Genomic DNA, 12701 nt, shown 5'->3' on the forward strand with positions numbered 1-12701 from the left:
TTTAAAAAAGAAAAAGAAAACATTGCCTGCAGTCCCAGCACTCAAGAGGCTAAAGCTGGAGCATTAACCTAAGGCCAGCGTAGGCTGCATAGTAAGTCCCAGGCCAAACTGGGACAAAAAGGCCCTATTAAAAACTCTAAAAAAGGACTGAAAACATGGTTCAGGACTTAAGAGAACTTGCTGCTTTTTTCAGAGGACCCAGATTTTATTTCTAGAACATGCATGGCAACTCACAACTACCTGTAATTCCAGTTTCAAGGGATTTATTACTCACCAGGCATAGACATGGTACACAAACACATGCAGACACACTCTCTCTCTCACACACACACACAAATAAATAAATAAATAAATAAATAAATAATAACTTTAAAAAAAACTATAAAAAAAGTTTGAGGTGGGTGGTGGTTCACACCTTTATTCCCAGCATTTGGGAGGCAGAGACAGGTAGATCTCTGAGTTCAAGGCCAGCCTGGTCTACAGAGCGAATTCCAGGACAGCCAGGACTGTTACACAGAAAAATCCTGTCTCAAAAAAAAAAAAAAAAAAGGTTGCGGGGGAGGAATGGGAGGCTGGGATATAGTTCAGTGAGTAAACTATCACGCACAAAGTCCATGGCTCAATTCCTAGTACATCAGAAAATAAAATTAAAAAGTAAATAAATGAGGCCAGCGGTGCAGGCGCACATCTTTAACACTAGTACTTAGAAGGCAGAGGCAGGCTGATTTCTGTGAATTCCAGAACAGCCTGGTCTACAAGAAGGAATTCTAGAACAGCCAAGGATACACAGAGAAATCTTGTCTCTAAAAAAACAAACAAACAAGTAAATAAATCACATATGGTGTATGCCTCTAATATCAGCCTTTGGGAAGAGAGGCAAGAGACTCACAACTAGTCTTGGCTTCTTTTTTCTATTTATTTGTTTGTTTGTTTGTTTATTTATTTATTTATTTTTTGGGTTTTTCGAGACAGGGTTTCTCTGTGGTGAAACGGGTTTCTCTGTGTAGTCCTGGCTGTCCTGGAACTAGCTCTGTATACCAGGCTGGCCTCGAACTCACTGAAATCCACTTGCCTCTGCTGCCTGAGTCCTAGGTGGTCTTGGCTTTTTATAAAGTCCAGGTTAGTGTGGGCTGTAGAAAATCTCAAGAAAACAAAGCAAACAAAACACAAATCCAAGAACAGTTCACCTACATGGTTTAAATGCCTTTCCCCAATCAGTGAGTAAACAACAAAATTAATGGAAAAGTACAAATACTCTAAGGACAATGGAAATGAAGAGAGTCATGAGGAAAGCTAGTTAAATAAACACAAGGTAAAGCCTACAGCAATTACACCAACACAAAATACAATGGGTCCAACATCAGCATCAACAATTCATCCACAGGCCTAAATTAATCCCAAACCAACACCTAAAAGAATAATCTTAGAAATTAGAAGACAAATACTGTGTATATGAGCTAGCTTAGTCATAAAAATATAAACTTTTAAAGGTGCCACTGGGCAGTGATGGCTCATGCTTTTAATCCCAGCACTGAGGAGGCAGAGGCAGGCGGATCTCTGGTCTACAGAGTGAGTTCCAGGGCAGTTGAGCTACACAGAGAAATTCTGTTAAAAAAAAAAAATTCCAATGCCACCAGTAGAAGTAATCCTTGATCCTGCTAAAGTCAGACTGTGACTTTATAAAGTCTTAAAAGAAAGTGCTATATAAATAATGTGCATATCTAGATCAACTATGAGAGGAGTCACCAAAAGTTTTCAAAAGAAAAAAAAAAGTCTGATTTCAAGATGCCAAAAAAAAAAAGCCTGAACCAAGATGACACCAGAGTGAGTAGCTGGCTGCCTTTGAGGTCTTAGAACTTTGGGGGGGGGGGGAGGTATTACATAATTGTTACAAATTTGGAAGAGAACAAGTTCAAATACAAAAAAACTATATTAAAATATTAATATTCTACTGGGCGGTGGTGGCGCATGCCTTTAATCCCAGCACTGGCGAGTCAGAGACAGGTGACTCTCTCTGTGAGTTTGAGACCAGCCTGGTCTGCAGACCGAATTCCAGGACAGGCTCCAAAGCTACAAACAAACCCTGTCTCAGGAGACGAAAAAAAAATTAATATCCTATGTTGTAAGCTGGGTGAATTATGGTCAATTTCAATTGTCTTAGCATAAATGTTTCTGGCTTTCTCAAATTATCAGAAAAATAAACCAGATGTGGTGGTATACCCCTTTATACACCTTTAATTTAATCCCAGCACTTTGGAAGAGACAGGCAGATCTCTAAGTTGAAGGCCAGTTTGGTCTACACAGCTGGTTCCAAAAAAACAAATAAATAAATACACAAATAAATAGTCTGTAAAAAAAAATGTTAATATATAAGCAGCAACACTTTAAAAACATTTCATTTAGACCTTGCTTTGGCTTACATTACCAAATTCTTTTTTTTTTTTTTATATTTATTATGTATACAATAGTCTGTCTGTGTGTATGACTAAAGGCCAGAAGAGGGCGCCAGACCTCTTTACAGATGGTTGTGAGCCACCATGTGGTTGCTGGGAATTGAACTCAGGACCTTTGGAAGAGCAGGCAACGCTCTTAACCACTGAGCCATCTCTCCAGCTCCTACATTACCAAATTCTGTTATTCTCCAGTCACAGCCACAGTACTGCCTTTAGCATGAAATTCAACATTTACCAGAAATCCCTTCAATCAGGACGGGTATGAGAAAGTCTGAACTACTTCATGCCACGTTCCAGTGAGAAAGAAAAGCAATCTTGGAAAAGGGTGTGTCTTAGAATCTTACCGTGAAACTGTTGTTGACATTTTTGGTGCTGGATTCTGCCACGCTGGCATCAGTCAGGTCTACCTCATCAAATATGATCGACTGGAGAGATACAAACAGAGGGTCTCAGGTAAGCCAGGGCAGACATATTCCAAGCACTGGTGGTGCTATCCACCACTCTTCCTACCCATCCCTACAAGCCCAGGTTCCTTGAAAACTCAGCATTTGATCATTCCACCATGTGAAACTCATGCAACCACCTGCCTACCTGCCTCTTCCAAAGAGCATGTATCACAAGTATTTTGTGACTTTCAATCCACAGAGTTCATCAATGGGTACATTACAACAGCAATGCTGACATTTCTTTCTATACTTGTTTTTGGAGCAAACAAAACCAGAGCTTCCTTTTTTAAATTTGAGACAGTAAGTCAAGGTTCAGAGTCAGAGGATCTCTCTGGCTTGGATTTCTCCAGCGAGCACATATAGGAGAAAAGTTCCAACTAAAACAAAAACTACAGGGAGAAGAGACAGGCCCTAATAGGAGGAACCCAGCCATAAGGAAATCAGGGAATAGAGCACAGGAATTTAATATTAGAGAGGCCCAGTCAGATTTAGGGATGCCCTGAGTTCCCATCCTCTCTCCACTAAGGTCCAAGCCACAGCCCCCTCCTCCTGGAACCCCTAGAGAAAAGATTAGCAACTACGAAAATCTTCCCCACCCCCACCAATAGGACTGAAATAACCATGGCTGTGGTCAGAAGCCTTTCTAAACATGTTGCCTTGTTCCATTTCTAATTTCAGCAAACTAACTCTCCAGGGATGCTTTGCAAAATGACTCCAGATTTTTCTTAATGCCCAAGTATCAGAACTGCCACCAATGCTGAGACAAAAGCACAGGTGTTAGGACTACCAGCCTGCACACTGGGATTTGAAATCTGACAGTACATTCACTGGACCAGAGCAGCAGCATCCCAGCTGCTCCTCTAACAACATCTGCCTGCCTGGGGAATCCAGCTTTGAGTCTTAACATAGCCAGGAACTAACCACCCGGGGCCAGCTGCTGGGAAGCTTTGAGATAAAGACCTGAATATTTCTGCTCACACACTAAGATGCCCAATGACCTGAGGAACTCTTAGCCCGTAATAAAAGATCCATGAGCCTGTGGTACCCTTCTTTCTGAAAGGAAACTAACTGTAATAAAGTTAGTTTTGTGACCATTTTTCCACTGTTAAGGGACATGAACAAAAATAATTTTTACAAGAAATAAAGCATCCGTAGTGACAAATAAAACCTGACACCTAGTATTATAAGCCAGATAAAAATAGGACTGTAGTTCAGTGGTAAAATCTGCCTAGCACATCCAAGGCCCTGGGTTCAATTCCAGCATGATCAAAACAAGCAAAAGAACAAACAATAAACAAATAAAACAAAAAAAAAACAGCTAGAAATAACTGATTTGCAAGAATTCATCCTATGCACAAGTGCTCAGTCCCTAAATGATGGCTCCTGAGTTTGATCCTCTCACAGGGCCTTACCTTTGCAGTTTTAGCATAGTACAGTGTTCGTCCTCGAAGCTTAAAGTACCTCCTTTTGGATCGTTGGAACGAGTTGTTCTGTTTGGTCAACATGCCCTCTTTAAGGATGGTCTGAAAGCATAGAAGCACACTGTGAGCTTGCATTTCTGAGGTGCCCGTCGCCCTGAAACACTCTGTCATGACTGAGGAGCAAAGTGTGCCTCTAAAGGGCTAGGCAGCCTACCAGAACAGTTTTCATTCTCTCCCAGACCTTGACCTCTATGCAGGCTAAGCTCTGTGCTGCAAGGCGGGGATAGAGCATACCAGTTCTCTAAGGGACCACAGAATACCTGTGTTAGAGACCCGAAATGTGTCCTAGCTATGCCCAGCAGATTAGCAAAAGGGAAACTGAGGTTCAAAGGACTCCAGGAAGTAGCAGCTGGGGACAACTGGGACACAGAACCAGCAAATTCTCCAGCTTCAGTATTTGGTATTTTTCAGCTATTCTTGGCCCTGCCTTTGTGTTCTCTGGCCTCCTGCCATTTCTCAGAATCCTGTTGCCAAAACTGTCCACGTCCATTGCTCTGGGTTTCAGTGTGGCTCCAGGGCCGTGTTCTGCTCAGTCCTCTACATCGCTCTGAGGTCAGTATAAGCATCTAACACTCATCTCCCCCACCTCCCCATGATACTGATAAGCCCATTATATTACAGAAAATATTTCTTTCTCCCCAGAGAACTTCCCCTGCTCAGTTAACAGCAAGTTAGAACTGTCCTCCTTCATTTGTCCCATGTACTTGGCTCCTAGTGGACACTGAGCCCTACATACCACTTGGAACTCAAATGCTCAAGGAATGGCCAGATGCCTTGAACCACTAAGTCACTAATACAGTCAACATTAATAAACAGGCTGGGTATAGCTCAGTATAGAATGTTTGTCTAGCATGCTCAAGGCCCTGAGTTGGATCCCCAGCACTGCAAAGAAAAGATAATAAAACCAAATAGTATCCAGGAGAACAAGAACCCAACTCTGCATTCAGCATTTTCTTTACACTACAGCAAACAGCTGAGCAACCCCATGCAGGTTTGCCCATTAAGCAATTTTTTTAAATAGTGTATGTATGAAGCACTTAGATATTTGAGAATATTTAAAACTTCGTAACATAAAATCAAAGTGAACAAGACACAGAAACCTCAGGTCATTTAAATGTGCCAAAATACAAAGACAGCACATTTGTGTAACTAGGCCTCGAACTCTGTTTATCATAGGGGAGGTAGAGGGACAATAAAACCAAACCCCAGTTTCCTCACCCCTTAAACACACAAAGTCAAGTTCAGGGCCCATCACTCAGAGTCACACAGGCCATTACATGGTGACTGGGATTTCCTCTTCTCCTCCTGACACAAGTCATCTTCCTGAGGCACATTCTGGGCTTGGGGGATGCATGTGCCCATATTTACCCACAGGCTCACCAGAATGGACTCTGCTCTGGTACCTACCTGGTACTATATCAGCTATCCCATGACAAAACCAGGGGAAAAACTGTTGATGAGCACAGTCAGTTCCTCATGTTGTAGTGTCTACTACCTTCACCTCTTACTTCTGAAGGTGTCACTCACCCTATCTCCCAGGCAGTTAAAGAGTACCCAGGGAAACACAACATGATGGAACAATCCAAAAAGAAACACATACAGCTAGTCACTCACATGCAGGCCCTGTACTATAACAGAGAACTATCAAAGGGGCCTAAGATCTGCAGCATGGAAGAGCTGTAATCAACTTTGATTCTGAGCACCCTTTACAGATCCTAGTTCACATGGCTGACACGATTGTCAGATACATTTGCACATAACACCACCAGCCCATGGATGTCTAGAGCACAAACAGAGAACCTTTTCTGTGGACCTTAAAGGGCTCACTTGTAGCAATACCTCCTCACCCCATTCAGTCTCCTTACCTTTGAAGGGGAAGAAATTGCTTCCATTTCTTTCCTAAGTGTAAATTTTAAAATAAAAATAAGGCAGCAAAACCAATATGCTGAACCCAAAAAAAGTTTCAAATTATCTTTAAAGGACAGATTAGAGGATTTTTTTTTCAAATGTGCTGCTAGTATCTCATACAAAAGAGGAAAAGCAAAATTAAAGCACAATCCCCGCCACAACCCATATACACAGACAAACACGCACAGACACACAAACATCTTTCAGAAAGTAGACCACAGTCTGCAAGCTTGGGTTGCCCAAAGAGACCTGCTGTTCTATTTATAGGACAAGCATGCTCAGATGGAGACCCTCGTGGGTTGCAGCGGAAAAGGACAGAGAAAGATAAAAACCGGTGTTTCTTTGAAGCTTTCTCAGAAACTACATTTTGTCTCCTGATTCATGCTCCTGAGTACTACAGATATGCTACAGGATATTTTTAAACACTCAGTCTAAAACAGTTAACTTTTAAATGTGGTTAAGATAACTGCACCCTGAAATTGTGTGCTGAGTTTTGCAATGGAAGGCTGCAGAAGGCACTGAAGGAAATGCTGCTGGTCTGGCAGACCCTCCCCACCACAGAGCCAGTGAGAGTCAGGGACAGCCATAGAAAGGGTTCTTGCACATGTGAGGATATATTCTCTTTCCTGCCTCCTTTCTTCAAACACAGACACAGAGCAGACAATAGCTCAGATAGCAGCTCAGGCCACAGAGCAAAGAGATATAAAATGGGGTATAAAGACACAGGGCACAGTAATCTGAACAGTGTCCCTCTGCAGACAGCAGACATCTGAGGAGGTCAAGTACATGGTCCTGAGATACCCACAGCTGCTCCTTAATGTACAGACAGAGCCCAATAGGAGTAGGAAAATGGATAGCTCAGACCACTGCTTGACCATTGTACATAGGTCACATGGGCCCACATCAGGGAGTAGATTCGGAAGCCCAATTTAAAAATACGAGACAGAGCTAGAGAGATGGCTCAGAATTTAAGAGCAGTGCTGTTTTTGTAGAGGACCAGAGTTCAGTTCCCAGTACCCACATCAGGCAGCTCACAACTACTTGGGAGATCTAATGTCTCTAGCCTCCACAGCCACCTAACTCACATGCACATATCTACACACATACACACAAATATATACATAACTAAAAGTAAAAAATTAAATATGAATCAGTCAAGGGAAGAAATGAAGAGATGAAGGTATCTGGAGAGAATGTCCAGTCAGCAAATCGTTTGCAGCACAATATAAGGACCCAAGTTCAATCCACAGAGCCCATGAAAATAAAACTGTAATTTTTTTGCAATCACATTTGTAATCAAAACACTGGATCGAGTGACATGACATAGGTCAGTGAAGAAAATGGCTTGAGATGAAGTCTATTTCATGTGTTGTGGCTTGGACCTTGGGGACACCAGCATTCAGTACTAGTTAGAGTGGACAGTGACCTTTATTTGACAGAAATGCAACTAGTTGCTTATTTATTTCAGGGCCTCGGTGTGGCTGCTGCAGCACTAGACATTGTATCTCTGTCAGAAATGGGGGAATGTTGAAGCTACTTGTGCCAGAGACAACCGAGCCATCTTTCTTACCAACTCTATATCTTTAGCCAGGACTGAGGAAGTGGTAGTGAGCACTGTGGTGACAGCCCTTGCAGCATCACTGGGCCACTGAAATCTTGGCAGTGCCAGGAGAGAATGTGCTTGGCTGTGCTGGCGGGTATTTGCTGTGAACTCCAGATGAAGGACAGGCTGTTGAACAGATCGTGGGAATTTAGAGATTACCTTTTTTGGTTCTTTGCTGATTCAGTCCTTCCTCACATTAGTGAAGACAAGAATGGGGCATCTCCCCTATTCTTAGTACAAACTTGTATGGTATAGGGGGTTTGAGATATGGTCACTTTTAATACTGGTGCTGTTGGAGAGAAACCAGGGCACTGGCAATTAAAATTGGTTCTCTTTGGTAAGAAAATAAATCTATGGACACTTTCCCAAAATTAGTATTTTAGAGGTCTTCAGGGGGGAAAAAAAGTCTGTGCAGTCACACTGACAGTGCCAGATGTGGGTCCTGCTCTGTGGAGCTGGAAAATCTCCAGGATGGTGGGTACCCAGATGTGCTTTAGTCTATACTCTCTTGCCATGAGACACTCATTGTAGAACACTGTGTGTCCCTAGTTGTTGGTGTAGGAAGTCCTTCTGTCTATGTGTTGCTTTTATTGGTTAATGAATAAAAAAAAAAACTGTCAGCCGGGCGGTGGTGGCGCACGCCTTTAATCCCAGCACTTGGGAGGCAGAGGCAGGTGGATCTCTGTGAGTTCGAGACCAGCCTGGTCTAAAAGAGCTAGTTCCAGGACAGGCTCCAAAACCACAGAGAAACCCTGTCTCGAAAAACCAAAAAAAAAAAAAAAACTGTCTTGCCTGTGACAGGGCAAAAGAACAGAGCTAATGCCGGGTGGTGGTGGCGCACGCCTTTAATCCCAGCACTTGGGAGGCAGAGGCCGGGGGATCTCTGTGAGTTCGAGACCAGCCTGGTCTACTACAAGAGCTAGTTCCAGGACAGGCTCCAAAACCACGGAGAAACCCTGTCTCGAAAAAACCAAAAAAAAAAAAAAAAAGAAAAGAAAAGAAAAGAGCTAAGCGAGGAATACTAAAGTGAATGCTGAGAAAAAGGAGGCAGGGTCAGAGAGAGAAGCCATGGAGTCACCAGAGACAGACGCTGGCAACTTTACCCAGTAAGCCACAGCCACATGGCAATATACAGATTAATAGAAATGGGTTAAATTAATATAAGAGTTAGCCAATAAGAAGCTAGAGCTAATGGGCCAAGCAGTGATTTAATTAATACAGTTTCTGTGTGATTATTTCGGGTCTAAGCTAGCAGGGCGGTTGGGAACCAACAAGTGACCTCCTCCAACAGCTGGCACCCAACATGGGCTACTAGAGTCTCTCGTGGCTCTGGCCAGCTGCGGTCATGCCGCCATTCATTTGGGCATGGATTTCCCCACACAGCAGCCCCCTGCAACAAGGTGTGTATCTCCTTAGTATCCCCTGTGATGAGAACAAGTAAGGCCAAGTGCATATAACTCTGAAGCACATGAATTTGCTTATGGTGTTGGAGCAGAGGAAGGTTACTGTACCCACTTGATCTAAATCAGGACGTTGTGAACGTGCATGTTTGCACAGGGGTATGTTGTGTGGTTATATACATGAAAGCCAGGGGACCAACTCTGAATGTTGTGCTTCAGGCATCACACCTTGTTTTTTGATACCAGGTCTCCTTAAGATGTGGGGGGATCCACATTTAGGCTAATTTGGCTGCTCTTTATTTAACAAGCTGCAACAAGGTCCTCAGAACAATAAAGACAAAGAAAGGTGAGCAGCTCCCTCTGCAGCAGGAAAACATAAAACATCAGGGGAGGCAAACAGAGACAAACTTTTAAATTCTCAAGAAAAAAATAAATAAAAATATAAAATAATACAGGTGATTAAGTGGTCACTTGGAGAGGGGAAGACAGTGTAGAAACTGGGACAATGCCAGGTCTCTAGGTGTAGAATCTCTAGATCCTCAGGCGGTCCCTCTAGCAGCAATACTGGAGAGAACTGGCTTTGATTTATTGCTCAACTGACCAAGACCACATGTGTTCACAGACCATCTATTTAGTCTACACAGAGGCCCTCTCAAGGCAGCCACAACAAACATTTTCATTCAGCAGAAGAAAGGACAAACAACACAGTACCTGTGAAGTACCCACAAGAAGCCAGAAAGCCCTCACGTCAGCCTTGCCAGCTTGGGAAGCTGCTAAGGAAGAAACTGAAGTCCAAGGGAAACATCAAATCTAGAGAGAAGGAATGGCTGGCTGTGCCACTCGAACCTGAATCTGTCCTATCCATTCATGCTTCCATTACAAAGGTGTGGAGGTGAGATGAGAGTATGCTCTGAGTAGTTGCTTTCATTATTTTTGCTTTTACAAGTTGAGAAAAAAACAAACAAACAAACAAATGCCTATCTATCTTCCTACTACTGTTCCTGGAGGAGAATCTATATACACAGAGACATAGCCCAGCTGCACCACACATCAAGTGACAAACCTGGACCACCAGCAGTTGGAGGGACATCCTAAGACATGTGGTACCATGGGTCAGCCACAGTGGAAAGGACCCATTTGGAGTCCACAGAGTATAAATTCTGTCCCCTATGAAGCTGTGGAATGAAGCTGCTGAGTTTCAGCAAATATTTATTGAACACTCAACATGCCAAGTACTGCTGGGAACACCATAACAAAAGGGATGGGTCTTCTGACCTTTAAGAAAGCTACACTGAGACAAAGGGATACTTCATAAAGCATTAAGTACCACATTAACCAGCTTTGAAACACTCAGAAAAGGTGTAGATTAAAGATATACCAAAACAGGCAGTGGTGTAGTGAACTCAGTTCTTTCAATTTCTGTATCTGTTTGGAATTTTTCATAAAGTATGTTCAAATGCAAGAGGAATAGGGAGCCTTGGAAAGTCAGAGAGCAAGAAGCCTGAAGAATGCACACTAGGTTACTGATTGTTCATCATTACTCTAAAAGCACAGCACAGAGACCTCTTAAGCTGCTTTTCCAAAAAGGCAGTTGAAGTACTAGGGATAAGTCCTGGTCCCACTACCAGTGGCCCCACAGATTGCCCCAGCCATACAGCTGTCACCCACATTCAGAGGGCCTAATTTGATCCCATGCAGGTTCCCCTGTCAAACTGGAGTCACTGAGTTCCCACTAGCTCGGGTCAGCTGTTTCTGTGGGTATCCCATCATGGTCTTGACCCCTTTGCTCATATTATCACTACTCCCTCTCTGACTGGATTTTGGAAGCTCGGCCCAGTGCTTCACTGTGGATCTCTGCATCTGCCTCAATCAGTTACTGATGAAGGTTCTATGATGACAATTAAGGTAGTCATCAACCTGATTGCAGGGCAAGGCCAGTTCAGGCACCCTCTCTACTGTTATTTAGGGTCTTAGCTCAAGTCATCCTTGTGGATTCCTGGGAATGTCCCTAGTGCCAGGTTTCTCACTAGCCCCATAATGGCTCCCTAATCAAGATATCTTTCTTTGCTCTCCCTCTCTGTCCTTCCCCCAACTCGACCATCCCTCCCATTCCTTCCTGTTCTTCTCCCCTCTCTCCTTCTCTCCTTCTGCCCTCCCTTCTCCCCACCCCCATGCTCCCAGTTTTCTCAGGAGAACTTGTCTATTTCCCCTTCCCAGGAGGATCCATGTATGTCTCTCTTAGGGTTCATTCTCCTTGCTACTGAGCTTCTCTGGGGTTATGGACTATAGGCTGGTTATCCTTTACTTTATGTTTAATATCCACTTATGCATGAGTACATGCCATGTTTGTCTTTCTGGATCTGGGTTACCTCACTCAGGATGGTTTCTTCTAGTCCCATCCATTTGCCTGCAAATTTCAAGATGTCGCTGCTTTTTACCACTGAGTAGTACTCCACTGTGTAAATGTACCAGATTTTCTTTATCCATTCTTCAGTTGAGGCGCATCTAGGTTATTGCCAGGTTCTGGTTATCATGAATAATTCTGTTATAACACAGCTGAGCAAATGTCCTTGTGGTATGAGTGTGCATCCTTTGGATATATGCCCAAGAGCAGTATTGCTCTGGCTTTTTGGAGCCCATTCTCTATGGAGGAATACCTTGCTCAGCCTAGATATAGTGGGGAGGGCCTTGATCTTGCCCCAAACTGATGGGCTAGACTTTGTTGACTCCCCATGGGAAGCCTTACCTTCTCTGAGAAGTGAATGGGGGATGGAGTGAGGGGAAGATGGGGGAATGGGAAGAGAGAAGAGAGTTGGAACTGAGATTGATATGTAAAATGAGAAAAGATTGTTTTAAAAAATAAATAAATTTTAAAAATATTTTATTGTTGGACTGTGGTAACACACGCCTTTAATCCCAACACTCAGGAGGCAGAGGCAAGCAGATCTCTGTGAGTTCGAGGCCAGCCCAGTCTACAAGAGCTAGTTCCAGGACAGCTAGGGCTGTTACACAGAAAAACTTGTCTCAACTATATATATTGCATAATAATATACAATAAATATATAAATAAAGAAAAAAGAAAAGAAACTGCTTTTCAGGGTCCCACAGAGTGCCACAGACATGTTTAAACAGTGGAAGCTGGAGGCCCTGATCTCATTTCTTTGCAGGCCTCAGTTAGAAACAAAACACCAAGCTAAACAGCTCAACTCTCAGTCACCTTTCTGTATGGAGAGGTTGTTTCTCATTTAATTATCACACCCAGGGTCCAGTCACTTCTCGCATTCTCGGATAACATCCCTTCAGCCTTTTTTTGAAGTGTACGCATGCACAGGAACAGGGGATAATGCAATACAACAATTACTTAAAAACTTACTTCCTAAACAATAATACTTGACTCGGTTTCCTTCCTG

The 12701-nt window shown here is 43.1% G+C and overlaps 1 protein-coding gene across 2 annotated transcripts in view; it reads right to left on the minus strand.

The window, feature by feature from the left end:
• Dgkd (diacylglycerol kinase delta) overlaps positions 1-12701 on the minus strand; it is a 106714-nt gene that overhangs the window by 69940 nt on the left and 24073 nt on the right. For both annotated transcript variants that reach the window (XM_041649810.1, XM_041649809.1), the window contains exons 2-3: positions 4312-4422; positions 2798-2878 (exon numbers count right to left, since the gene is read on the minus strand). In XM_041649810.1, coding sequence (XP_041505744.1) covers positions 2798-2878; positions 4312-4422 — 192 coding nt within the window. The remainder of the gene's footprint in view (positions 1-2797; positions 2879-4311; positions 4423-12701) is intronic.

This window comes from Microtus oregoni, unplaced genomic scaffold, assembly GCF_018167655.1.
Source record: "Microtus oregoni isolate MIOR12 unplaced genomic scaffold, Mior012 000004F_ref0000308, whole genome shotgun sequence".
NCBI lineage: Eukaryota > Metazoa > Chordata > Mammalia > Rodentia > Cricetidae > Microtus > Microtus oregoni.